The sequence below is a fragment of the Coregonus clupeaformis genome, chromosome 37, assembly GCF_020615455.1.
Source record: "Coregonus clupeaformis isolate EN_2021a chromosome 37, ASM2061545v1, whole genome shotgun sequence".
NCBI classification, from domain to species: domain Eukaryota; kingdom Metazoa; phylum Chordata; class Actinopteri; order Salmoniformes; family Salmonidae; genus Coregonus; species Coregonus clupeaformis.
In genome coordinates this window covers 22631876-22657260 of record NC_059228.1, presented here as the reverse complement: position 1 = coordinate 22657260, position 25385 = coordinate 22631876, and the positions used below count along the sequence as shown (strand labels likewise).

Here is a 25385-nt window from a genome sequence, read left to right as displayed (position 1 = left end):
AAATAAATAAACATAAATATGGGTTGTATTTACAATGGTGTTTGTTCTTCACTGGTTGCCCTTTTCTTGTGGCAACAGGTCACAAATCTTGCAGCTGTGATGGCACACTGTGGTTTTTTTTTTTTTTTTTAAGGGAGTTTATCAAAATTGGGTTTGTTTTCGAATTCTTTGTGGATCGCTGTAATCTGAGGGAAATATGTGTCTCTAATATGGTCATACATTTGGCAGGAGGTTAGGAAGTGCAGCTCAGTTTCCACCTCATTTTGTGGGCAGTGTGCACATAGCCTGTCTTCTCTTGAGAGCCAGGTCTGCCTACGGCGGCCTTTCTCAATAGCAAGGCTATGGTCACTGAGTCTGTACATAGTCAAAGCTTTCATTAAGTTTGGGTCAGTCACAGTGGTCAGGTATTCTGCCACTGTGTACTCTCTGTTTAGGGCCAAATAGCATTCTAGTTTGCTCTGTTTTTTTGTTTGTTCTTTCCAATGTGTCAAGTAATTCTCTTTTTGTTTTCTCATGATTTGGTTGGGTCTAATTGTGTTGTTGTTGTTGTTGTTGTTGTCCTGGGGCTGTGTGGGGTCTGTTTGTGTTTGTGAACAGAGGCCCAGGACAAGCTTACTTAGGGGACTCTTCTCCAAGTTCATCTCTCTGTAGGTGATGGCTTTGTTATGGAAGGTTTGGGAATCGCTTCCTTTTAAGTGGTTACTATCTGCCCCGTGAGTTCCCCCAATTGTTTGTTACCGTTGTGTACTGTTGATAATCACAAGTTTACTGGAGAACTGAGACCAAGTAGAGACTTTGGACAGGGTGGATATGGTATAATAAAGGCAGTTTATTCAGAGGTAAAGATATCTGGAATCGCGTGCACGGACTCGTGCACGTGTGTAGGTCACCTAAATCATCAGAAAAATTGCCCCTCCTGAGAATTTTTTCAGGAGCCGCCACTGCTCGGATATCCACAAGGATTCTAGGTTATGGTAGAAATGACTGTGGGTGTGTGTTACTGTATCAATCATTCCCTTCTATACGGTACACTTTGTGTAGCTGTTAGCAATGATGCTAATGATAACCTTCTTCTGTAAAAACAGCTAGCTGGAGCCATCTGAGCGGTTGGCTGTATCAGAAGTGAACTTGTGTGTGTGCAACTGACTGTGTGGTGGTTAACTACAGAATAAAACTCTAGATACCTCCGCTACTCTCATGACCGTCCAGTGGCGGCTCCTGAAAAAATTCTCAGGAGGGGCAATTTTTCTGATGATTTAGGTGACCTACACACGTGCACGAGTCCGTGCACGCGATTCCAGATATCTTTACCTCTGAATAAACTGCCTTTATTATACCATATCCACCCTGTCCAAAGTCTCTACTTGGTCTCAGTTCTCCAGTAAACTTGTGATTATCAACAGTACACAACGGTAACAAACAATTGGGGGAACTCACGGGGCAGATAGTAACCACTTAAAAGGAAGCGATTCCCAAACCTTCCATAACAAAGCCATCACCTACAGAGAGATGAACTTGGAGAAGAGTCCCCTAAGTAAGCTTGTCCTGGGCCTCTGTTCACAAACACAAACAGACCCCACACAGCCCCAGGACAACAACAACAACAACAACAACAACACAATTAGACCCAACCAAATCATGAGAAAACAAAAAGAGAATTACTTGACACATTGGAAAGAACAAACAAAAAAACAGAGCAAACTAGAATGCTATTTGGCCCTAAACAGAGAGTACACAGTGGCAGAATACCTGACCACTGTGACTGACCCAAACTTAATGAAAGCTTTGACTATGTACAGACTCAGTGACCATAGCCTTGCTATTGAGAAAGGCCGCCGTAGGCAGACCTGGCTCTTAAGAGAAGACAGGCTATGTGCACACTGCCCACAAAATGAGGTGGAAACTGAGCTGCACTTCCTAACCTCCTGCCAAATGTATGACCATATTAGAGACACATATTTCCCTCAGATTACAGTGATCCACAAAGAATTCGAAAACAAACCCAATTTTGATAAACTCCCTTATCTACTGGGTGAAAAACCACAGTGTGCCATCACAGCTGCAAGATTTGTGACCTGTTGCCACAAGAAAAGGGCAACCAGTGAAGAACAAACACCATTGTAAATACAACCCATATTTATGTTTATTTATTTTCCCATTTGTACTTTAACTATTTGCACATTGTAACAACACTGTATATATACATAATATGACATTTGAAATGTCTTTATTCTTTTGAAACTTCTGAGTGTAATGTTTACTGTTAATATTTATTGTTTATTTCACTTTTGTTTACTATCTACTTCCCTTGCTTTGGCAATGTTAACACACGTTTCCCATGCCAATAAAGCCCTTAAATTGAATTGAATTGATAGTAAGGTCGCAATGACACAGAAAGCAGTTCAATGTCGGGGTACAGAGTCGCTCTCTTACCAGGATCGCGGTCCGCTCTGACCAGGGTGAAGGTGGCCGGCTCCACTTCTCTGTCCGGGACTCATCCAGCCAAGTCTCCCAGCTGTATTGGGATTCAGCTGCCAGCAGCGTTTTCATTATTTAGTCCGTTCAGAAGCGGGTATGTACACGATCAACAAGATCAGTCCAAAACCAACCACTGGAAATCCATGGTTGGCAGAATGTTTGTAAACTAAGTCTACAAATTAAAAACATAAAATAACGCCGCACTGCAGGTCGCAACAGAGACGCTTCTAGCCGCCATTGTCTTAGTTACGTTCAACGTTACGTCACGTATGACGAAAGCGGTGTGCAAGCCCACAGACACCCATAGAGAATGTATTGAAAGCTTTGAAATGTGAAAAAATAGATTTTACATGACAGGCTATGAGAGACTTCTGGGCGATTTTCAACTTGACTGAAATCGCCCCAAAAACGGGCGGGGCCATTTGAAGCACGACTTTAGCCTGATTTGACATTTAGTGGCTGGCAGATCAGACGTGAACACTGATAACTGCTGTTGCCGTGATATAATTGATTAGAAAAAAAATCCCTTCCTTTTCCCGTTTGGCAGTGCGTCGCCCATATCGCCCTATTGAACAAGCCGTCCCTGTGACCGTCACTGCTGTGGGCCAGGGTTTCCCAAACTCGATCCTGGCCCCCCCTGGGTACACGTTTTGGTTTTTGCCCTAGCACTACAACAGCTGATTCAAATAATCAAAGCTTGAAGATGAGTTGGTTATTTGAATCAGCTGTGTAGTGCTAGGGCAAAACCCAAAACGTGCACCAAGGGGGGACCTCAGGACCGAGTTTTTAGAAACCCTGCTCTAGGCCCCCCTGGCTAGAGCCATCGTCACCGTCGCAGGAGCGCCACAGCAGCCGATACTCCCCAAGTCGGCCCGGCTACTCCCCTGTAAGACACTACTCCAGGCCTCCCCGGCCAGAATATTTGCCCAGCTATTCACCAGATCATTGTTGCTCCAGGCGCCCCCGGCTGGAGCCTACGTCGCATCCCCCCGTGGTGGTCCAGCCGCTCTCCCGACAGACGTCCCTCTAGCCCCCCCCCCTGGCCAGAGTAATGGGAGCGTCGGGTCCGCTTCTGCTCCCCAGAGCGGCCTAGCTCCCCAGCAGATGAAGACAACTCCAGAGTGCACAGTCCACCACACCAAGGTCTGCACCCCCCTCAGCCAGAGCCTCGACTAGCTGTGAATGCCCTCACCCGCAAGTACTTCATGCTGATTAAGGTTCTGACTCACTACAAGGCAGATGTGTCCATATCCAGAGTTTTATTGATCTTCTTCACCACCACATGTAGTATTAACACACAAACACACTCTTCAGTGATTTAGGAATCGACTTGGTTCTGAAAGGCAATAACAAACAATGTTGTAAGCTAAGCGATAGGAATATCTACACAGGAAAGAATGGCGTAGCATCTATACAGGGATATTCACATAACAGCATACACATTTACAGCAGTATATTTATAAACATATCGCAGAGAGAGAGAAGTAATTACTTAGACAGGCTAGATATATGGCCCGCTCTGCGGACTGGTGGAGATCTTATCTGAGTCTGGTGCCAGAGTCATAAATCTTACTGCGTATCCTGGAGCACGGAGGACAGTCTCTGAAACTTCTAGAACCTCTTGCCAGCTAGAGAGCTTATCAGATAAATCAAATGCGCATGCAGAACAGTACCAGGCATCTAGAATCTTCTACTAACTTACTAATTTTAGCTGGCATATACAGTTGAAGTCGGAAGTTTACATACACCTTAGCCAAATACATTTAAACTCAGCTTTTCACAATTCCTGACATTTAATCCTAGTAAAAATTCCCTGTCTTAGGTCAGTTAGGATCACCGCTTTATTTTAAGAATGTGAAATGTCAGAATAGTAGTAGAGAGAATGATTTATTTAAGCTTTTATTTATTTCATCACATTCCCAGTGGGTCAGAAGTTTACATACACTCAATTAGTATTTGGTAGCATTGCCTTTAAATTGTTTAACCTGGGTCAAACGTTTTGGGTAGCCTTCCACAAGCTTCCCACAATAAGTTGGGTGAATTTTGGCCCATTCCTCTTGACAGAGCTGGTGTAACTGAATCAGGTTTGTAGGCCTCGCTCGCACACGCTTTTTCAGTTCTGCCCACAAATGTTCTATAGGATTGAGGTCAGGGCTTTGTGATGGCCACTCCAATACCTTGACTTTGTTGTCCTTAAGCCATTTTGCCACAACTTTGGAAGTATGCTTGGGGTCATTGTCCATTTGGAAGACCCATTTGCGACCAAGCTTTAACTTCCTGACTGATGTCTTGAGATGTTGCTTCAATATATCCACATCATTTTCCTTCCTCATGATGCCATTTTTTTGTGAAGTGCACCAGTCCCTCCTGCAGCAAAACACCACCACAGCATGATGCTGCCACCCCCGTGCTTCACGGTTGGGATGGTGTTCTTCGGCTTGCAAGCCACCCCCTTTTTCCTCCAAACATAACGATGGTCATTATGGCCAAACAGTTCTATTTTTGTTTCATCAGACCAGAGGACATTTCTCCAAAAAGTACGATCTTTGTCCCCATGTGCAGTTGTAAACTGTAGTCTGGCTATTTTATGGCAGTTTTGGAGCAGTGGCTTCTTCCTTGCTGAGCGGCCTTTCAGGTTATGTCGATATGGGACTCATTTTACTGTGGATATAGATACTTTTGTACCTGTTTCCTCCAGCATCTTCACAAGGTCCTTCGCTGTTGTTCTGGGATTGATTTGCACTTTTCGCACCAAAGTACATTCATCTCTAGGAGACTGAGCGGTATGACGGCTGCGTGGTTCCATGGTGTTTATACTTGCGTACTATTGTTTGTACAGATGAACGTGGTACCTTCAGGCGTTTGGAAATTGCTCCCAAGGAAGAACCAGACTTTTTTTCTGAGGTCTTGGCTGATTTCTTTTGATTTTCCCATGATGTCAAGCAAAGAGGCACTGAGTTTGAAGGTAAGCCTTGAAATACATCCACAGCTACACCTCCAATTGACTCAAATGAGGTCAATTAGCCTATCAGAAGCTTCTAAAGCCATGACATCATTTTCTGGAATTTTCCAAGCTGTTTAAAGGCACAGTCAACTTAGTGTATGTAGACTTCTGACCCACTGGAATTGTGATACGGTGAATTATAAGTGAAATAATCTGTCTGTAAACAATTGTTGGAAAAATTACTTGTGTCATGCACAAAGTAGATGTCCTAACCAACTTGCCAAAACTATAGTTTGTTAACAAGACATTTGTGGAGTGGTTGAAAAACAAGTTTTAATGACTCCAACCTAAGTGTATGTAAACTTCCGACTTCAACAGTAGCACTATCTCCTGGCTACATATCTTATCTAATGGCGTAGCTACTGTGCATGCGCTAGAGGATAGAGCAGGCTGGAAAGTTAAAGAAACTCTACAACCACTACGGTAGCATGTGATAAACACTTTTAATATAAAGGTCATTAGCGACACTCAATATGTAGAAATGCAATAAGCTGCTGATAATATGGCAATACAAAGACATGCATGAATGTTTTATTTTTGTTCTTTTAAAAAATTGTTTAATTTTCGTTTTTATTGATTTAAACAAAAACTATACATTGTACAACGCTCCACAATATGTCAAAGTGTAGGTGTAATTCTTGTGCTTCCAATACGGCTCTACAGTGGATGGTTAGCGTTGTTATGGTGCGTTCGTAACCAAGTGGGAATTTACCACATCTGGGAAAGATACACTAGAACGGCCCTCCAACTGGTAATTATAGTTAAATCACCCATGGATTCCCCTTATGACAGGGGGGAAGGAAGCTTGTTGTGTGCAACAGGGAGGGGCAATTCAATGCAAGATTCACAAAAAAAATGTAATTGTTAAAACATTTCCATCCTCACTATCTATGGGTAACAGGATTGACATGTTAAGCTCAACCCGCTCTGTTTTTCATCACAAAACACCAAAATATGGCCAAAAAGAGTAGAACCAGTTTACCTGTTTTTACACTATGATTTGACTATTAGATGTTCAATGTTTCTTTTGAAAGAAGTTACTAGAGTTCAGTTCATGTAACAGGGTTGACCTTAAAATGAGGGGGACAGATGTAAATGAATCACTAATCACATTAAATAAATAATAATCTTCAGAAATAACTTTGTCAAAGCAACAAAATAACTAGGGATTTACAATGAAGTGGAAAACTTAGTTAGTGGGTTAAAATCTTCCTAGAGGGTGCTCAGAGGGAAATGTCAAAATACAGCATTTTGGCGCTTTAGGAAGTCTGTTCATATTGAAAATCTAGTATATTGAATTCTCCATGTGGTCTATATTAAAGGGCACTTCATTTAATATAACAGGCTTTTAAAAAGTCTATATTAGTGCACAATTTCTACTTAAAATATGAAAGGGATGCAAATGGCACTCATTTCGTGGAACGACCCAGTACATGTTGTTCTGCCCGTTGGACGTTGGTTGCAATGCTCTCGTCAAGTTAGTTTGTTTATTCCTCATATGCACATGAAAGACATGGACTCACTACATGACCGATAATGTATTATGTTTGTAGTAATTTTTGTAGTAATTTAAATGCTTTTAAATGCATGTTTGAGCTTTTGGTACAGTATGTGTCAAGTACAATAAAAATGCATTTTGACAAAATATATGGTAGCGACATCAATTAGAAGACTTGGAGGCGTGGCTTCTTGGGGGCATGACTTAGATGTTTTTGGCATCCCATGAGACGGATTGTCATGCCAGTTAATGTGTTATGTTGTGCTCTGTGATCCAAGGCTGACATAAGTGCATGTTCTACCACAGTGTGTATGATACCAAAGAGCCTCCAGAAGTTTCATTGTTAAGTCGGTCACCATTTTGCTACATTACGATTTGGCCATTTGTAAACAAAATATTTGCCAAATATTTTTATTTAAAAACATATTTTCAACAAAATAATTTAAATGCATGTTGGAATATATTTTACAAAACATTTCCAAATACAGAGCGGGTTGATAAATACATGTAAAAAAATATCATATATATCTTTTGAAATGCTTTAAATACATTTTCCGATGCATTTAACATATATTGTGTTATAAATTTTTACAAACATTTATATATAGATTTTAACTACATTCCGAAATATATGTTGGAATTTCTTTAAAATGTCTTAAAGCTGTAATATTTTATTAATCTAAAATATACAGTACCAGTCAAAAGTTTGGACACACCTACTCATTCAAGGGTTGTTCGTTATTTTTTTTACTATTTTCTACATTGTAGAATAATAGTGAAGACATCAAAACTATGAAATAACACATATGGAATCATGTAGTAACCAAAATAGTGTTAAACAAACCTAAATATATTTTATATTTCAAATTCTTCAAATAGCCCCCCTTTGCCTTGATGACAGCTTTGCACACTCTTGGCATTCTCTCAACCAGCTTCACCTGGAATGCTTTTCCAATAGTCTTCAAAGAGTTCCCACATATGCTGAGCATTTGTTGGCTGCTTTTCCTTCACTCTGCGGTCCGACTCATCCCAAACCATCACAAATGGGTTGAGGTCGGGGGATTGTGGAGGCCAGGTCATCTGATGCAGCACTCCATCACTCTCCTGATTCACACAGTCCTGTCTGAACAGTTGATGTTGAGATGTGTCTATGACTCTGTGAAGCATTTATTTGGGCTGCAATTTCTGAGGCTGGTAACTCTAATGAACTTATCCTCTGCGGCAGAGGTAACTCTGGGTCTTCCATTCCTGTGGCGGTCCTCATGAGAGCCAGTCTCATCATAGCGCTTGATGGTTTTTGCGACTGCATTTGAAGAAATGTTCAAAGCTCTTGAAATGTTCCGTATTGACTGACCTTAATGTCTTAAAGTAATGATGGACTGTCATTTCTCTTTGCTTATTTGAGCTGTTCTTGCCATAATATGGACTTGGTCTTTTATCAAATAGGGCTATCTTCTGTATACCCCCCTCCTACCTTGTCACAACACAACTGATTGGCTGAAATGCATTAAGAAGAAAATTAATTCCACAAATTAACTTTTAAGAAGGAACACCTGTTAATTGAAATGCATTCCAGGTGACTACTTCATGAAGCTGGTTGAGAGAATGCCAAGAGTGTGCAAAGCTGTCATCAAGGCAAAGGGTGGCTATTTGAATAATATTTTTTGGTTACTACATGATTCCATATGTGTTATTTCATAGTTGTTTTTTTCACTATTATTCTACAATGTTAAAAATAGTTTAAAAAAAAGAACTTGAATGAGTAGGTGTGTCCAAACTTTTGACTGCTAGTTTATTTTTTTATGTGCTTTTTTCATGGCTTTTTTTTTCAGTATGGGCTCCCACACTCCCACCTCCCCTCACGACCTCCTCAGCCCCTTCTTCCTCCTCAGCCCCTGTCAGTTTCCCACACAAGTTCCATCACAGATAGATTGTAGATTATTTTATATGGGCATTAATAGTAGTCTTGCCCTCTCTCCTATCCCTCCTTCCCTCTCTTTTTCGTACCTTGTCTTTCCTCTTTCCTCCATATTGTCTTTCCTCATCTCTCCCCTTCTCATCTCTCTTCAGAAATCAAGCCTACAGTTCAGATGTTTGATGCTGGCTCTGGCAGACAATAACCTTCCATGGGTTTTACAGAAAGTGGACAGGAGACCCTCTCCATCAGCAACACCAAGACCAAGACCAGGGGAAGAACACATTCAGCTGAGACCTTGTAAGTACGATACAAACCTTTACAAACCTTTATACTACATAATGATGCATAGCTCAGTTGGTAGAGCATGGCGCTTGCAATGCCAGGATAGTGGGTTTGATTCCTGGGACCACCCATATGTAAGAAATGTATGCATGCATGACTGTAAGTCGCTTTGGATAAAAGCGTATTATAAATGGCATATAGTGTATCATATTATACATTGAATGTGTCTTTTAACTAAATGTGTTTTTAATTGCTGTACGCTATAGGTTGTATAACACATGGCTCAAGTAAAGTGTAACCCACAGTTTTTGACAGCCAGTGATATACAGTATATAATATGTGATTATTTAAAATCACTGAAGTGTTTAGTGGTCTCTGTTTAATAAGGCCCAAGAGTGAATAGAACAACATTTATGCAATGAGGAATAACACTGTGAAATCATTGAATGTATCAACTGTAATTCACTGTATCTGGGCTGGGGATTAATTTCAGCGTCCAGAGTAATTGTTAACGTTTATAAACTCAGGAAGAAAAGAAAGCAGAATGAATTATGGCTCCAGGAAGTGTGATGGAATAGTTTTTGAAACATTTGGTCGGTCCTGTGTCTGGAATTCTTCAACACACAGGTCCAGAAATAATACTCGCTTTCTCTCTCTAACTTGAAGGAAAGACTTTGCAGCACTGCTCGTCCACCTGTATCAATACAGTATACTGTTAGTGTCACGAGAAAACCTTTTATCTCCAAAACATAACATTTTCATGGATCAACGTTTCATTTCCCTGTAGGATAGAGATCTGGCGTGTTCTAAAATGTCAATGTTTATTTTAGCCTATAGTCATGAAACGGTCTTCTAAGGACATTGATAAGCCCCAAATGCAGAGGATGAAGGTGCAGACGTACCATTATGCTCTCACATTATAAACTTTTGTACCAACTCTATGATCCTTATCCATAAAGCAGGGGAGCGTTATCTGACAAGAACTCGCACTCTCTCTACTATGAGCTGCCTGTGAGGTTGTCATGAGTAACTGGGCTGAAGTCACCCTTGCTAGTGGAGGAAGAATAATTAATCTGAGATGTCTCACATGCTCGATCGCCCCTAACTGAACCCTCATCCTGGAATAATACTTAGCACCTGGTCAGGAAACTGCGTGAGCTGTCTATAACAAAGTCCAGGGCCCCCAAAAACACGACACCATTGAATGGGAAAAACTAATTAAAGATAAATTGAGAATTGCCGTGTCCTAAAGTGTCCTCTATTTTAAGCAACGTATGTGGTGGTACAGTACCTGGTGTGCCTACAGCAACATTTGGAGCAGTCATGATGGATGAACCCTCCACTGCTCCTCCACACACCTCCCATCCCACAATAGATGTGCCTTGACGGTAGATGTGCCTCGAAGTCCCTCCCCTCTGACATCCCCATCCCCCTCCCCACAGCCCTGTTCCATCCTGTCTACAGAATGTCTCTCACAGACTACAAAGATGGCGCCATTCCTCAAATGGACTACAAATATGGTCCACCCTGCCCTATGGAAGTTGAGAACTACAGGAAGAGACCCACAATGCCTTCTTTGGACGATGGGGATGATGGCCGCAGAGGCCTGCCCAGTGTCCTAGAGGTGAGGCGGGTTCGTCTGTGGTCTTTGGGGACCCTGAGGAGTGTCACAAAGGTCAAGGTTATCAGCTTCCTGCTAGGATTGACGTTGACCTTCCTCATCATGGCTTCTTACATTTTAACCTGGGATAAAAAGGGTCTGATGCTGACCCTGTCACCGTTCCACCTCAGGACTATAATCAACCCCAGCAGCACCCTCTCCCATAACCTGTCCTCTACCAAGGACTATGCCAACATTAAGCTCCTGGTGAAGTGCATTACATCTAAACTTGAGTTCAGCCCAAGGAAGCTGCCTCTACTGAAGGACGTTGTCAATAGTGACTCTCATGTGAGTATGAGCAAAGTGTCTGGCCTGTTGTTTCATGTGTGCTGTTTTGTCTCAGGGCAAAAATCCTTCCAATCATTTATAAAAGCAAATAAGATAATAGCTTCATTACAATTGTCTAGAAGTGTTTGAAAAGTATTTTGACATTGTATCTGTTTTGTACTTCCCAGTTGTTTTCCGTTATTCCTCGTCAATTTCTCCCCAATATCAAGAGTCCATGCTGGTATGAGGAGCTCTCTGGGAAAACCAAAGTGGATCCTTACAGGAAAAACTTATATGCAGTTCGCTCCAAGAGCTTCCGGACTGTCTGTGACTACCTAAGGAATCATTTCCAGGAACACTTGTACCACAGCGAAGACGACAAGCAATACCGTCTGCGCTGTCTGCCATATTTCTACATCATTGGCCAGCCCAAATGTGGCACAACGGACCTGTTTCACCGTCTGCTGCTACACCCGGAGGTCAAGTTCACCACCATGAAAGAGCCCCACTGGTGGACAAGGAAAAGGTTTGGTAAGCACTAGTCCCCCGTCTTCACTTTGGTAGAGCTGCCAAAGAACTTGGCTTCCATTGATTTGGATGAAACACTTTTATATTGGCTTCAACAGCCTTTTCACCCTGCCAAAATACATTTCTAGGGGGAACCACCAGTGATATGTGGAATATCTTCTTTCCATTTATATTCATATTATATCTATTTTGAGGTAATACTGTGTGCCTCTTTTCCTAATTATTGTACCTACATTCTAGACTTTGTACACTAGTAACAATATAACAGAATGAAAACCCATATTCTATGTTAATTGTCCACTTATAATGTTCCCTACTGTTATTTTTCAAAACCTCCAGCTATGAAACTTGTAGATCTGTACAGAGAGAGTAAGTGTTGTTCTGGACCTCTACTGTAGTGTATGGGTGATGGATGAGACCAGGTCCAGCCCTCCAGACTAGTGTCTGTTGTAATTCCTCTAGTTGAATGAGATGTTTCAGAGTCTGAAAGGCAGCGTAGGTGTCAGATCGTACTCTGAGGAGAGCTATACTGTTGATCACACAGAGTGCATTGATTGCAGGCTCCATCGCCAAGTGGGTTTGTGGGCGTTCAAAGCAGCAGGGGGAAATGATTTGGGATGTTGATCTTTATGCTGACAATTGAATCAGAAAGGCAGCTACATCAGGTCTCCTGGGGCGATCTAGTATGAAGTCTTGATCTTCTCTGAGCTCTGACAAGTGTGAAAATATGGACAGAACTTACTCTGTCTTTGATCACCTTTGGCTGACAGAGAAGTTTTAGTACAACACTTTGAGAAGGTTTGATAGATCATAGATGGGAGTGGACGGTAGTGAAATTTGATGACGTCATTGACCATGGTGTTGCTCTCCCTTGCAGGTATCATCCATCTTAAAGATGGCCTCCTGGAGCGCTTCCCTGTGGAGGACTACCTGGACCTGTTTGAACTGGCTGCCTACCACATCCAGGAGGGAATACTGGGGAATACCTCTGGAGACCACAGTCAGCGACACATTATTACAGGTAACCTACAGGTCATCGTAGGTCATTTCTATCTACAGGATACATCTTGAATTATAATCAAATTAAAAAATCTTTACAAAGTCTTGGGATGTACTCCTTTCAACAAACTTGTGTGTGTTTGTTTGTGAGAAGGATATGTTGTGTGATTACAAACCACCTTCAGTATTCACAGCCAGTCCAGAACCTTTGACCCTGATTAACACCAGAAGACTGTTTGTTTCTCCTCTCCCCCATTATCAGTTCTCTCACTCTATTATTCACTCCATTCCCTCTTAATTGGCTCTGCACTAATCAGCACGATAATGCCAACACTCAATACAGACCATTTAAGGACAAGGTTTTGAAGTAGAATATTGTTGCTAAAGCCATCATAAAGTCCAGTGTTATTTAGGAATTATGAGAGGCTACCACTGTTGTGTTATATGCAGTTTTAAGTGTAATCGCATAATGGGTATCACAAAATCAGTTTGATTGACAGGTGAAGCAAGCGCATCCACGATGTGGGACAACCAAGCCTGGAGCTATCTCTATAACGACCGGGCTGGGGAGCCTCCTTTCCTGGCCCAGGACTTCATCCACGCAGTTCAGCCCAACGCAAAAATCATTGTCATGCTCAGAGACCCAGTAGAGAGGTACATACACTACCGGTCAAAGGTTTTAGAACACCTACTCATTCAAGGGTTTTTCTTTATTTTTTACTATTTTCTACATTGTAGAATAATAGTGAAGACATCACAACTATGAAATAACACATATGGAATCATGTAGTAACCAAAAAAGTGTTAAACAAATCAAAATATATTTTATATTTGAGATTCTTCAAATAGCTACCCCTTGCCTTGATGACAACTTTGCACACTCTTGGCATTCTCTCAACCAGCTTCATGAGGTAGTCACCTGGAATGCATTTCAATTAACAGGTGTGCCTTGTTAAAAGTTAATTTGTGGAATTGATTTCCTTCTTAATATGTTTGAGCCAATCAGTTGTGTTGTGACAAGGTGTGTGTGGGGGAGGGGGGAGGGGGGGGTATACAGAAGATAGCCCTATTTGGTAAAAGACCAAGTCCATATTATGGCAAGAACAGCTCAAATAAGCAAAGAGAAACGACATTCCATCATTACTTTAAGACATGAAGGTCAGTCAATACGGTCGCAAAAAAAAAACATCAAGAGCTATGATGAAACTGACTCTCATGAGGACCGCCACAGGAATGGAAGACCCAGAGTTACCTCTGCCGCAGAGGATAAGTTCATTAGAGTTACCAGCCTCAGAAATTGCAGCCCAAATAAATGCTTCACAGAGTTCAAGTAACTGACACATCTCAACATCAACTGTTCAGAGGAGACTGTGTGAATCAGGCCTTCATGGTCGAATTGCTGCAATGAAACCACTACTAAAGGACACCAATAAGAAGAAGAAACTTGCTTGGGCCAAGAAACACGAGCAATGGGCATTAGACCGGTGGAAATCTGTCCTTTGGTCTGATGAGTCCAAATTTGAGATTTTTGGTTCCAACCGCCGTGTCTTTGTGAGACATAGAGTAGGTGAACGGATGATCTCTGCATGTGTGGTTCCCAAAGTAAAACATGGAGGAGGAGGTGTTATGGTGTGGGGGTGCTTTGCTGGTGACAGTGTCTTTGATTTATTTAGAATTCAAGGTGCACTTTACCAGCATGGCTACCACAGCATTCTGCAGCGATACGCCATCCCATCTGGTTTGGGCTCAGTGGGACTATCATTTGTTTTCAACAGGACAATGACCCAAGACACCTCCAGGCTGTGAAGGGCTATTTTACCAAGAAGGAGAGTGATGGAGTGCTGCATCAGATGACCTGGCCTCTACAATCCCCCGACCTCAACCCAATTGAGATGGTTTGGGATGAGTTGGACCGCAGAGTGAAGGAAAAGCAGCCAACAAGTGCTCAGCATATGTGGGAACTCCTTCAAGACTGTTGGAAAAGCATTCCAAGTGAAGCTGGTTGAGAGAATGCCAAGAGTGTGCAAAGCTGTCATCAAGGAAAAGGGTGGCTATTTGAAGAATCTGAAATATAAAATATATTTAGGTTTGTTTAACACTTTTTTGGTTACTGTATGATTCCATATGTGTTATTTCATAGTTTTGATGTCTTTACTATTATTCTACAATGTAGAAAATATAAAAAATACAGATAAACCCTTGAATGAGTAGGTGTTCTAAAACTTTTGACCAGTAGTGTATTTTGATTTGTTCAACACTTTTTTGGTTACTACATGATTCCATATGTGTTATTTCATAGTTTTGATGTCTTCACTATTATTCTATAATGTAGTAAATAGTAAAAATAAAGAAAAACCCTTGAATGAGTAGGTGTTCTAAAACTTTTGACTGGTAGTGTATGTGGGAATCTTAATTTGACCAGTTTCTCACAGCAGGAAAATAATCCTGCAGCAACAGGAAATTTAAATGATTATGTGGATTGTAATTAATGGACATTTTTGTAGGGGGTTGATAAATGTTTTGTTAGGGCAAATCATGTCTGACATTTTTAAGTGGAAATTACAAACTTTAGAAGCCTTTTCAAACCTTGACTACACCATTCTCACACAACAGGGTGATCAAATTTAGTCCTACACCTGTAGGACTCAGTAATGTTTTGGCATGCTGTCACAGTTTTCACTATAGCAAGGTCTGTGCATTTGGTCAATGTAACTGAAGAAAGTATGTTTTCTGGTTGGTGTGTGTGCCTCCCTGTGGTTTAGGTTATATTCAGACTACCTGTACTTCAACATGGCTAACAAGTCTGTGGAGGACTTTGACCTGAGGGTCTCAGAATCCCTACAGCTGTTTCAGGCTTGTTTAGCAGAAAACTCTGTGCGTTCCTGTGTCTACAACACTAGCCTCTCCAATGCCATGCCGGTGAGTGGGACTCTTATGAAAAGTAATACATATGCCATTTAGCATACATTACTCTTATTGCTGGCATTGAAAATGTACAAAACTCTCTAATTGTAGGTTCGTGTTGAGCGATTAGTGATTAGTGCTTTTTGAGGTCGGTTCGATTTCGGTTCGGTTATAAAAAAATAATGACGGATTTCGGTTTAGAATTATAATTTTTACATTAAATGCATTATGAAATAATGACATTAAAATAATTTAGAGCTTTTTAATGGAAATTCCAAAGCCAAAAATAGTGAACATTCAATTTCCAAAACATTCCATTGTCTCTGTCACGTCCACATTGGAGAGCTGTCTAACGAAATCATTTTACAAGTTCTTCAATTACAGTGTGCTCCAAAAAGTATTGGGACAGTGAAGTGTTTGTTGTTGTTTTGGCTCTGTACTCCAGCACTTTGGATGAAATTATACAAATAATCGTGAATAATGATGAGTGAGAAAGTTACAGATGCAAATATCATACCCCCAAGAGATGCTAACATCCTCCCCTGTTGTAATGGTGAGTGGTTAGCGTGTCTTGGGGGTATGACATTTGTGCGTCTTTCTCACTCATCATTATTCACGATTCATTCAGGAATATACGTAGTCATGGTAGCATCCACATTAATGTAGAAGTGTTTAGAAACATATTATATTCTTATTTACAATAAAAACATATTCTATTCTTATTTACAATAAAAGTGACTCCAAAATGACACAATACATTATTTACCATTAATTTCTGTTGGTCACAAAATAATCTGAAACACAACCAAAACAAACAGCAAATGCATCCAACAAATGTGTAGAGTCACAAGCTTTATGTAGTCATTGCGTGCTATGAATATGGGACCAAATACTTATTGAAACTGACAGTCTGCACTTTAATCTCATAGACAGTGTATCATTTCAAATCCAAAGTGCTGGAGTACAGAGCCATAACAACAACAACATTGTCACTGTCCCAATACTTTCAAGACTGCTTATTACCAACTACTACAACTATCAATGGGGTAGAGCTACCTCACTAACCTTCTCTATATCTCTCATCATTGTGTTGTGTACATTCCTCTCTCATGCGGTCTGTGTGTAGGCTATCCATCTCTGTCTGAGCCGGGAAGAACAGGCACAATGGATTATAGTAATTGTAGTTAATTACCATGTTTCTCTTCTGAACTAGGTTGAATATTTGCCTAATGAAAACTACAACCACAATGTGCCTTTAATCCAGCATCCCACATAGTTCTTGACTCAATTTCTGTCTTGAATTATTTTATTACTCTCTAGAGAAATAGAGTGTTGAGCACATAAAAAAACGAACTAAATGAAATTCAAGTAATTTAACTGACATTGGTCAATCAGTTGTTTAATAACAGAACCCCCCTCAGCACTACCAAAGGTATTCAAGGTAAATGCATTGGAATGCAATATCCTGTTGTATCACTGTTCTTGGTGGATAGTGTATTGTCTAGATGGAAATATAAGACAATATTGTGCAAAAGCAAGAAGAAACACTTTGTTTGACTGCATTTATTAAGAGATCTGATTATGTAGTCAAAGTGCATACAAAGTTAAACAGAGATGGCTTTGTCTATGCCATGTTATGAATCTTTTTCCAGGCCTTAACTAGATTGATTCCATGCCAAATTACGATCCATAACTCAGGCCTTTTATTTTCCATGTCTAATAGGATTTGTTATTGAAATCACGGCCACTTCCTGGAAGGTGGTGAAAAAATGCTTTGACATATGCGACAGTAGATCTACTGACTTGATTACTCATTAACTAATCAAGAACCGTGAAGTTTCCTTTCAGAACTGATTCAACTGAGATGCACTTACTGTAAGTCATTTAGGAAGTAGTCGTCTCTGGAAATATTGGAATTTATTTCTAGAAATTATATTATCTTACTGTTTTAAATTGATATTGGCTCAGTTTTATACAGGCACAGTATGTATGCTTTGTTTAGTTTATTATGATCCCCATTAGCTGTTGCACATGCAGCAGCTACTCTTCCTTGGGTCCACAAGTTTTAATGCTGTAAACATTTCCTTACTTGGCTGCAGCTGTCATAGTCTGGGGCACAGCTAGTTTACATAGGAAAAGCACAAATCACTAGATACCTACAGCCAGATATACACAGTACTGTTCACATTGTTCTACATGCATCTCAGCCTGATTTGTGGTAGTAATGTTATTGTATTAGTGCCAACATGGTGCTCAGAGTTCCGTGTGTACCTATTAAGGCACATAAGTAAAATGTTCAGCACCGTGGATGTCATTGTCGACCGACATGGATGTCGACCTACAGTAGCTCCCCGTTTACATTTTACTTCTGAATCCATGCTGTTGAGCTTATGATCATTTAAAAAATATTTCAGCCTAGCTCGATGTCAAAATGTAAAGTTCATCCTCTCAGAAGGTGCCTCCTCTCTCTCTGCTGCATCTGCAGAGACATAATTACTTTTGTCGGTTGGTCTCTAGCACTCACTGCAGGTTAGCTTGCGTACTGTTAACAGGAGTCATGCTGTGCCTTTATCTCACCAGTATTCCTATAGCATGTAGCTTGTTCTCCACCTTAACAATGAATCCTTGGTAGAAGTTATGTAAATCTAATGGAAGTCTTACATGCAGTGTTTGTTGTGATCCTCTCCAGGTCAGACTGAACCTAGGACTGTATATTGTCTTCCTACTGGACTGGTTGACTGTGTTCCATAGGGATCAGATCCTAGTTCTGCAGTTAGAAGGCTACGCTGCTAATCTGAGACTCACCATACATAAAGTCTTTGACTTCCTAAACGTGGGTACGTACCGGAAAAAAAAACAGTTATTCGATTGAATTCTACATCAACATCCTAGGTGTGTTCAGAGCTAGGACACAATGTTGTTGATGCATGTACATGTCTGCTTCTTCCTCTGTGTGCATTTCAACATCTGCTGATCCTGTATGTGCCGATTTGTACTGCATGTTCCTCAGGGCCTTTATCTGAGCAGATGGAGGCAGCTCTCACCAAGAGGCCCATGTCCAACACACGGAGGGCAGCAGACAGGAGCTTGGGCCCCATGCTGCCCAGCACCAGGGACCTCCTCAGGGAGTTCCACCAGCCATTCAACCACAAACTGGCCACAATCCTGGACAACAAAGCCTTCCACTGGACAGAGACATGAGGAATGGCTTCATCCGAGATGGATACAGACCTGAGGAATAAGTACTGTACCAAATCCCCCATGGTCCTTTGAGTCCTATGAGATGAACTGTCAAGTGGGATAAGCCATGGACATGAATTAAGTCACAATGGGAGAACGTATAGACAATAAAATGTCTGAGGTGCTCTGAAGTCCTGAATAATGCAACTGTCTAGTGCTTGAAGTTGAAAGGATAATATTTTTTTTATATATATATATTTTCTTTGCCTTTCGTGATAATGAATTTGACTGCGGTGCCCTTATACTGTATGTTGGAGAAGAGTTTGCTTTTTGTAGGAGAGACTCCTGGAAAACGACTGGGGTAGAGCCTGGTGGACTACTCCCTCTAGTGGAGAAGCTTTGACATGACACATATTGAGATAAAAAAGGGAGGCTTCACAATGCTAATGATTGATCATTTTGATATAATTTCACTCTCAATTATTGTGAAACTATTCTGTAAAAAACAATATTGGAGCAAACAGCACAATGGATTTGATCATGATGTTGCCTTCAATTTTCTTTAAAAACAAACATGAAACAACTTGTCTTCAACGCCATACTTTTTTAACTACATTCAATTAAGTAAATGGCAAAGAAGTGACCACATGTTCATAACCTGCTTTTTTAATGTGAAATATGTTGATGCCATTCTACACTGCCCTAGACACACAATGGACACGTCTTCACACCAGAGGGCAACAGAACCACAGAGACACACTATGGAATCTCATTTCCCGTCATGCAAGCCAATGCAAGTCTATTTTCTTACCAAAGATTGGCATATTTGTTTCTAACTGATATTTTCCAGTAGTTTCGTTGTTTGTACACGCTCTGCACATGGACACATTATGCGTAAACTCAAGCATCAAGCCTAACTTGCCTGATGGGCCACCCCCAGGTGGTGAGGGTAGGTAACATCACATCCGCCACGCTGACACTCAACATGGGTGCATGCTTAGTCCCCTCCTGTACTTCCTGTTCACCCACGACTGTGTTGCCGCGCACGACTCCAACACCATCATTAAGTTTGCCGACGACACGATGGTGGTAGGCCTGATCACAGACGATGATGAGACATCCTATAGGGAGGAGGTCAGAGACCTGGCAGTGTGGTGCCAGAACAACAACCTCTCATCTTGGAGCACCAAGTCTGGGACCAGAAGGCTTCTGAACAGCTTCTACCCCCAAGCCATTAGACTGCTAAACAGTTAATCAAATGGCTACCCGGACTATTTGCATTGACCCCCTTTTTTTTTGCACTGACTCTCTTGCACTGGCTCTATGCACACCCACTGGACTCACACATACTACACTGACACTCCAACACACACAAAACACACACACATGCATATTGATGCCACATGCGCACACACATACACACACACTAACACATAGAAAAACACTTTCACACTCTTTCACATTCTTCACATACGCTGCTGATACTCTGTTTATTATCTATCCTGATTGCCTAGTCACTTTTACCCTACCCACATATACATATTACCTCACCTCAACTATCTGGTACCCCTGCACATTCGGTACTGGTACTTCTTGTATATAGCCTCGTTATTGTCATTTAATTCCTTTTTATTTTGCAATTTTTTTGTACTTTTTAACTCTGCATTGTTGGGAAAGGGCTCGTAAGTAAGAAGCATTTCACGGTAAAGTCTACACCTGTTGTATTCGGCACGTGACAAATAAAATTTGATTTGATAACTTACCAGCCACCCACTTGAATCTCTAGTCAATTTTGAATGTGTCTCAGCACAGGTTGAAGTGTTTTTGAAGTGTTTTACTGTCATAAAAATAATTATAATAATAGAGTCCTTGACTTAATGCTTAATTTATATTTCAATGAAAAGAAGCCTTCCTACTTAATATACTACATATACTTAACAACATTTATTCAGTGTATTAACAGATACAAAAAAATCCAATGCAACTTTCTTATCTCACATTGAAAACATTACGTCAATTGCTACAATATTAACTTTGAAATCATGAGTATGCTAGTGAAGAAAAGGGCAAAGGCTGAATATTTCTCAAATAAATTGTTTATGTAATCTTTTTATGTATCGTAGCTATAACATTTACATGTGAGAAATGTGAACACTATGGGGATGTTGACCTTAGGATGTTTAAAGGGGCAACTACAGAAACTATGTGGGCCAAGTGATAACTGAGCAATGAGCTTTCAAACCCAGTTCAGAGCTATTGACTTTGAGTGAACATTTGAGATTGCGGCCCTGTGGAAGTCCTTTGTCCAAAGCTTGTTGAATGCATGCACTTAAACAATCAGAAAAAACAAAGCATCATTAATAATTACTGAAAACATTTTCTATTTTGACATCTTAATAGACTCAGTAGCTAATGGGCAGGCTTGGCAATCTGTCTTTTTGCCTGGTTGCTTCTAGAAACAAACAAAGAAGGAACAACCCACATAACACACTATAGTACTTACTATATAATTCTATAGTAAACTGTAGTTAACTGTAGTATACTGTAAAATACTATACCACACACTGTATTGACATGCTAATATTTAATTTGTATATGCCCTGCCCATTCCCCTCCTCCATATCCCAATTTGTGCCACCTATAACTGAAAAACCTACACGCCAAGTATAGACCAGATATTGTGTTCCCTACAGGTTATAGAAAAGAGCAGAAGCGCTGAACCTAACCGGTCAGACCACAGTCCTACATGTTATGGACAATTTACTTGTTTAATGTTTGACCAGTACGTTTCCTCAAGGAGAAAGCCCCAAAAAGATGCAAAAAGATATGTAATTAAAAAGATAATAAACAAAAGGTAATTTTAAAAAAAACATTACAGTAAATACTACAGTACACTACAGTAATGTCAACAAAAACACTAAAGTAAATACTACAGTATACTATAGTAATGTCCGTAAGAACACCACAGTAAATACTACACTATACTACAGTCCACAAAAACACTACAGTAAATACTACAGTAAAGTCTGCAAAAACACTACAGTGAATACTATAGTATATACAGTGCATTCGGGAAGTATTCAGACCCCTTGACTTTTTCCTCATTTTGTTACATTACTGCCTTATTCTAAAATGTATTAACTCGTTTTTTCCCTCATCAATCAACACCCAATACCCCATAATGCAAAGCAAAAACTGGTTTTTAGAATCCTTTACAAATTTATTAAAAATAAAAATAAAATATCACCTTTACATAAGTATTCAGACCCTTTACTCAGTACTTTGTTGAAGCACCTTTGGCAGCGATTACAGCCTTGAGTCTTCTTGGGTATGACGCTACAAGCTTGGCACACCTTTATTTGGGGAGTTTCTCCCATTCTTCTCTGGAGATCCTCTCAAGCTCTGTCAGGTTGGATGGGGAGCATCACTGCACAGCTATTTTCAGGTCTCTCCAGAGATGTTCGATTGGGCTCTGGCTGGGACACTCAAGGACATTCAGAGACTTATCCCGAAGCCACTCCTGCGTTGTCTTGGCTGTGTGCTTAGGGTCGTTGTCCTGTTGGAAGGTGACCCTTCACCCCAGTCTGTGGTCCTGAGCACTCTGGAGCAGGTTTTCATCAAGGTTCTCTCTGTACTTTGCTCCGTTCATCTTTCCCTCAATCCTGACTAGTCTCCCAGTCCCTGCTGCTGAAAAACATCCCCACAGCATGATGCTGCCATCACCATGCTTCACCGTAGGGATGGTGCCAGGTTTCCTCCAGACGTGATGCTTGGCATTCAGGCCAAAGAGTTCAATCTTGGTTTCATCAGACCAGAGAATCGTGTTTTTCATGGTCAGAGAGTCCTTTAGGTACCTCCCTGACCAAGGCCCTTGTCCCTTGATTGCTCAATTTGGCTGGGCGACCAACTCTAGGAAGAGTCTTGGTGGTTCCAAACTTCTTCCATTTAAGAATGATGGAGGCCACTGTTTTCTTGTGGACCTTCAATGCTGCAGACAGTTTTTGCTACTCTTCCCCAGATCTGTGCCTCAACACAATCCTGTCTCTGAGCTCTACGGACAATTCCTTCAACCTCATGGCTTGGTTTTTGCTCTGACATGCATTGTCAACTGTGGGACCTGATATAGACAGGTGTGTGCCTTTCCAAATCATGTACAATCAATTTCATTTACCACAGGTGGACTCCAATCAAGTTGTAGAAACATCTCAAGGAGAATCAATGGAAACAGAATGCACCTGAGCTCAATTTCAAGTCTCATAGCAAAGGGTCTGAACACTTAGGTAAATAAGGTATTTCTGTTTTAAATGTTCAATACATTTATATTGGGTGTAGATTGATGAGGACTTTTTTATTTCATCCATTTTAGAATAAGGCTGTAACGTAACAAAATGTGGAAAAAGGGAAGGGGTCTGAATACTTTCCAAATGCACTGTAAATATAATAATACTACAGTATACTATAATATTTTTTCATATGGGAACACATGATCAAGATGAGTTAGCTACTAGTTGAAAGCAATGAAAGATAACATTTTTAGAAAGAATGAAAGTATTGGCTACATTTATGAGAATAATACATGCATTTGCTTACCTTATCAAGCTTGAAGATGATACAATCATTTATCACTCAAAAAAAGTGTCATGTGAATGCACCACAAACATATTTCCACCGTGTTGATGCATTCTCTTCCCATTACAGCTTCTTCCAACACCATGGCTAGGGGAAGGATATCCATCTGCAAAAATGAAATTGTTGCTTTAATGTCAAGTCAGCTCATATTGTTGCTAGCTACACTAGCTGATGTGCTAGCTAACATGCTACTGAACAGTGACAATAGCATATTGACATGGATATTGGTATTAAAAGACAGCAACTTCACCTACAAATGTATGTTTTTTAAATATCTGGCAAATCATTAGTTAGCTAGCTAGCTAGTAGCTATCACACTCATTGTGCAAAAATATCATAGCTAGCTAAGCGCTAGCCCTAGTTAGCTAGCTAGCCAGTCAGTGGTGCTGGCAGGTTGAAATTGATATACCAACAGAATGTGTGTGATTCTATCCCATAAAACATGACATTGCTAACCAGGCTAACACAATTTGAAAGTGTATTAATAAGTTAGACACTCACTGGACAACTTTGGTAGGTAGATCGCTTAGTTTCCATTTCCAACTGATTTGTCTTCTCCCCTTGACTGGTCGTCAACGGTTACTGGTCTTCAAACTCATGTGTTCACCAGAAACTACTTCTGGTAAACTGTTTGCCACTAGTGGCAATAGATATTGTTAACATTAAAATAGAATCTCAAGATAATTGTTTGACAGAAAAAACCTCTGGCTTCCATTAAAGGGAGAGTGGATACAGAGTTAAATCGCTGACCCCTGGAATCACTATTTTTGTCTCTAGGGACTGTTTGCTAGGTCGTAGTTGGAAACAAATCACATGGGTAAGCTGATGCCATAGATCCAAACAGAGACAAACACAGAGGCATACCCTGGAATGGTATTATACTGTTTTGGAAAAACTGTCCCTGTTGCATGTGGTAGTATTTTTCGAGCAATGGATCAGCTTGACTCTCAACATGAAGTGGTTAAGTGCTCTGTTTTGTAAGATCAGTCACCGCTATTTCAAAAATAGAAGTGCTTGAAAATGCTTCTTTGGCAAGAGCATTGTTTACCTTGATTGCAATTATAACCGCAGGTGTTAGATGAGATTTTTTTTGCAACCAACTCTCTCTTTTGATGAAAAGTGATTAGTACAGAGGATGAATAGCCACGTTTTGCTTTCTTATTAGGGAGGTGTGAGGTGGTTAGGGTCGGATAGTGTGATTGGGTAGAACTGGTCATCTAGACTGTCCTCCAAAGTGGCGAGTGAGTGCGTGGTGAGTGCGTGGTGAGTGAAGCAGCAGCAGTGAAGCGCGGTTGATTGCCCCCTCCTTGTGCTATCAACAGTAATCCTCCCCTGGATTTTGACAGGTGGAAGGAAACTGATAAGGTCTCTTTTGACATTCTTTCATTTTGTCAAAGACTTAGACGACATGCCCGATGTGTGATGGGCTTTGACAGCCTTCTCCTGCTTTAACAGTCTCTTAATGCGCACTTCATCATATGATCAGTGTAAAATGTATGTGATAAAAATATACTGTAATACAAGAGTGATCCACCTCCTAGTTGTTGTCAAACATTAGGTTGTCATTAGGTCGTCAAACAAGACATGTCTCTTATCAAGAGTGAGTCACAATTACTGCTCATCATTATGCTGGTCATTCCATGGTCATTCCATGGTAGTTCCAAAAGAATGAGCTGAACCTTAACAGTGTTCCATTCCTCCGCACTTTTTATCGCACTGCTTTGCTTTATCTTGGCCAGGACGCAGTTGTAAATGAGAACTTGTTCTCAACTGGCTTACCTGGTTAAATAAAGGTGACATGAAAACAAATGAAATTGAAGCTCTGGATCATCTTCAGGTCAATAGATTACTGAATCAATTCAGATTGTGATGAAGAACACAACAGTGCTCCTACAGTCCCTGAAGTTCAGAATGTGCAATGGCATCATTGTATGGGGAGGGGAGAGATACATTATGTACTGCTTTTCAAGGCATTATTGTCTTTCTAATGCATAGGAACAAGAGTTTTTCCAGACCAGCTAATGTAGACTGTCCTCCT

At 40.7% G+C, this 25385-nt stretch overlaps 1 protein-coding gene across 4 annotated transcripts in view; it reads left to right on the top strand.

The window, feature by feature from the left end:
- Positions 1–19716, top strand: part of LOC121553426 (carbohydrate sulfotransferase 15) — a 44379-nt gene extending 24663 nt beyond the window's left edge. Inside the window, exons 2-9 of one of the 4 annotated variants that reach the window (XM_041866523.2) lie at positions 9051–9195; positions 10623–11128; positions 11296–11638; positions 12513–12656; positions 13135–13288; positions 15397–15553; positions 18228–18375; positions 18549–19716. In XM_041866523.2, coding sequence (XP_041722457.2) covers positions 9078–9195; positions 10623–11128; positions 11296–11638; positions 12513–12656; positions 13135–13288; positions 15397–15553; positions 18228–18375; positions 18549–18739 — 1761 coding nt within the window. In that variant the 5' untranslated portion in view covers positions 9051–9077 and the 3' untranslated portion in view covers positions 18740–19716. Of the gene's footprint in view, positions 1–9050; positions 11129–11295; positions 11639–12512; positions 12657–13134; positions 13289–15396; positions 15554–18227; positions 18376–18548 lie in introns of all 4 variants that reach the window. The other 3 variants (XM_041866527.2, XM_041866526.2, XM_041866524.2) reach the window with 3 other exon arrangements.
- Positions 19717–25385: the final 5669 nt, after the last annotated feature.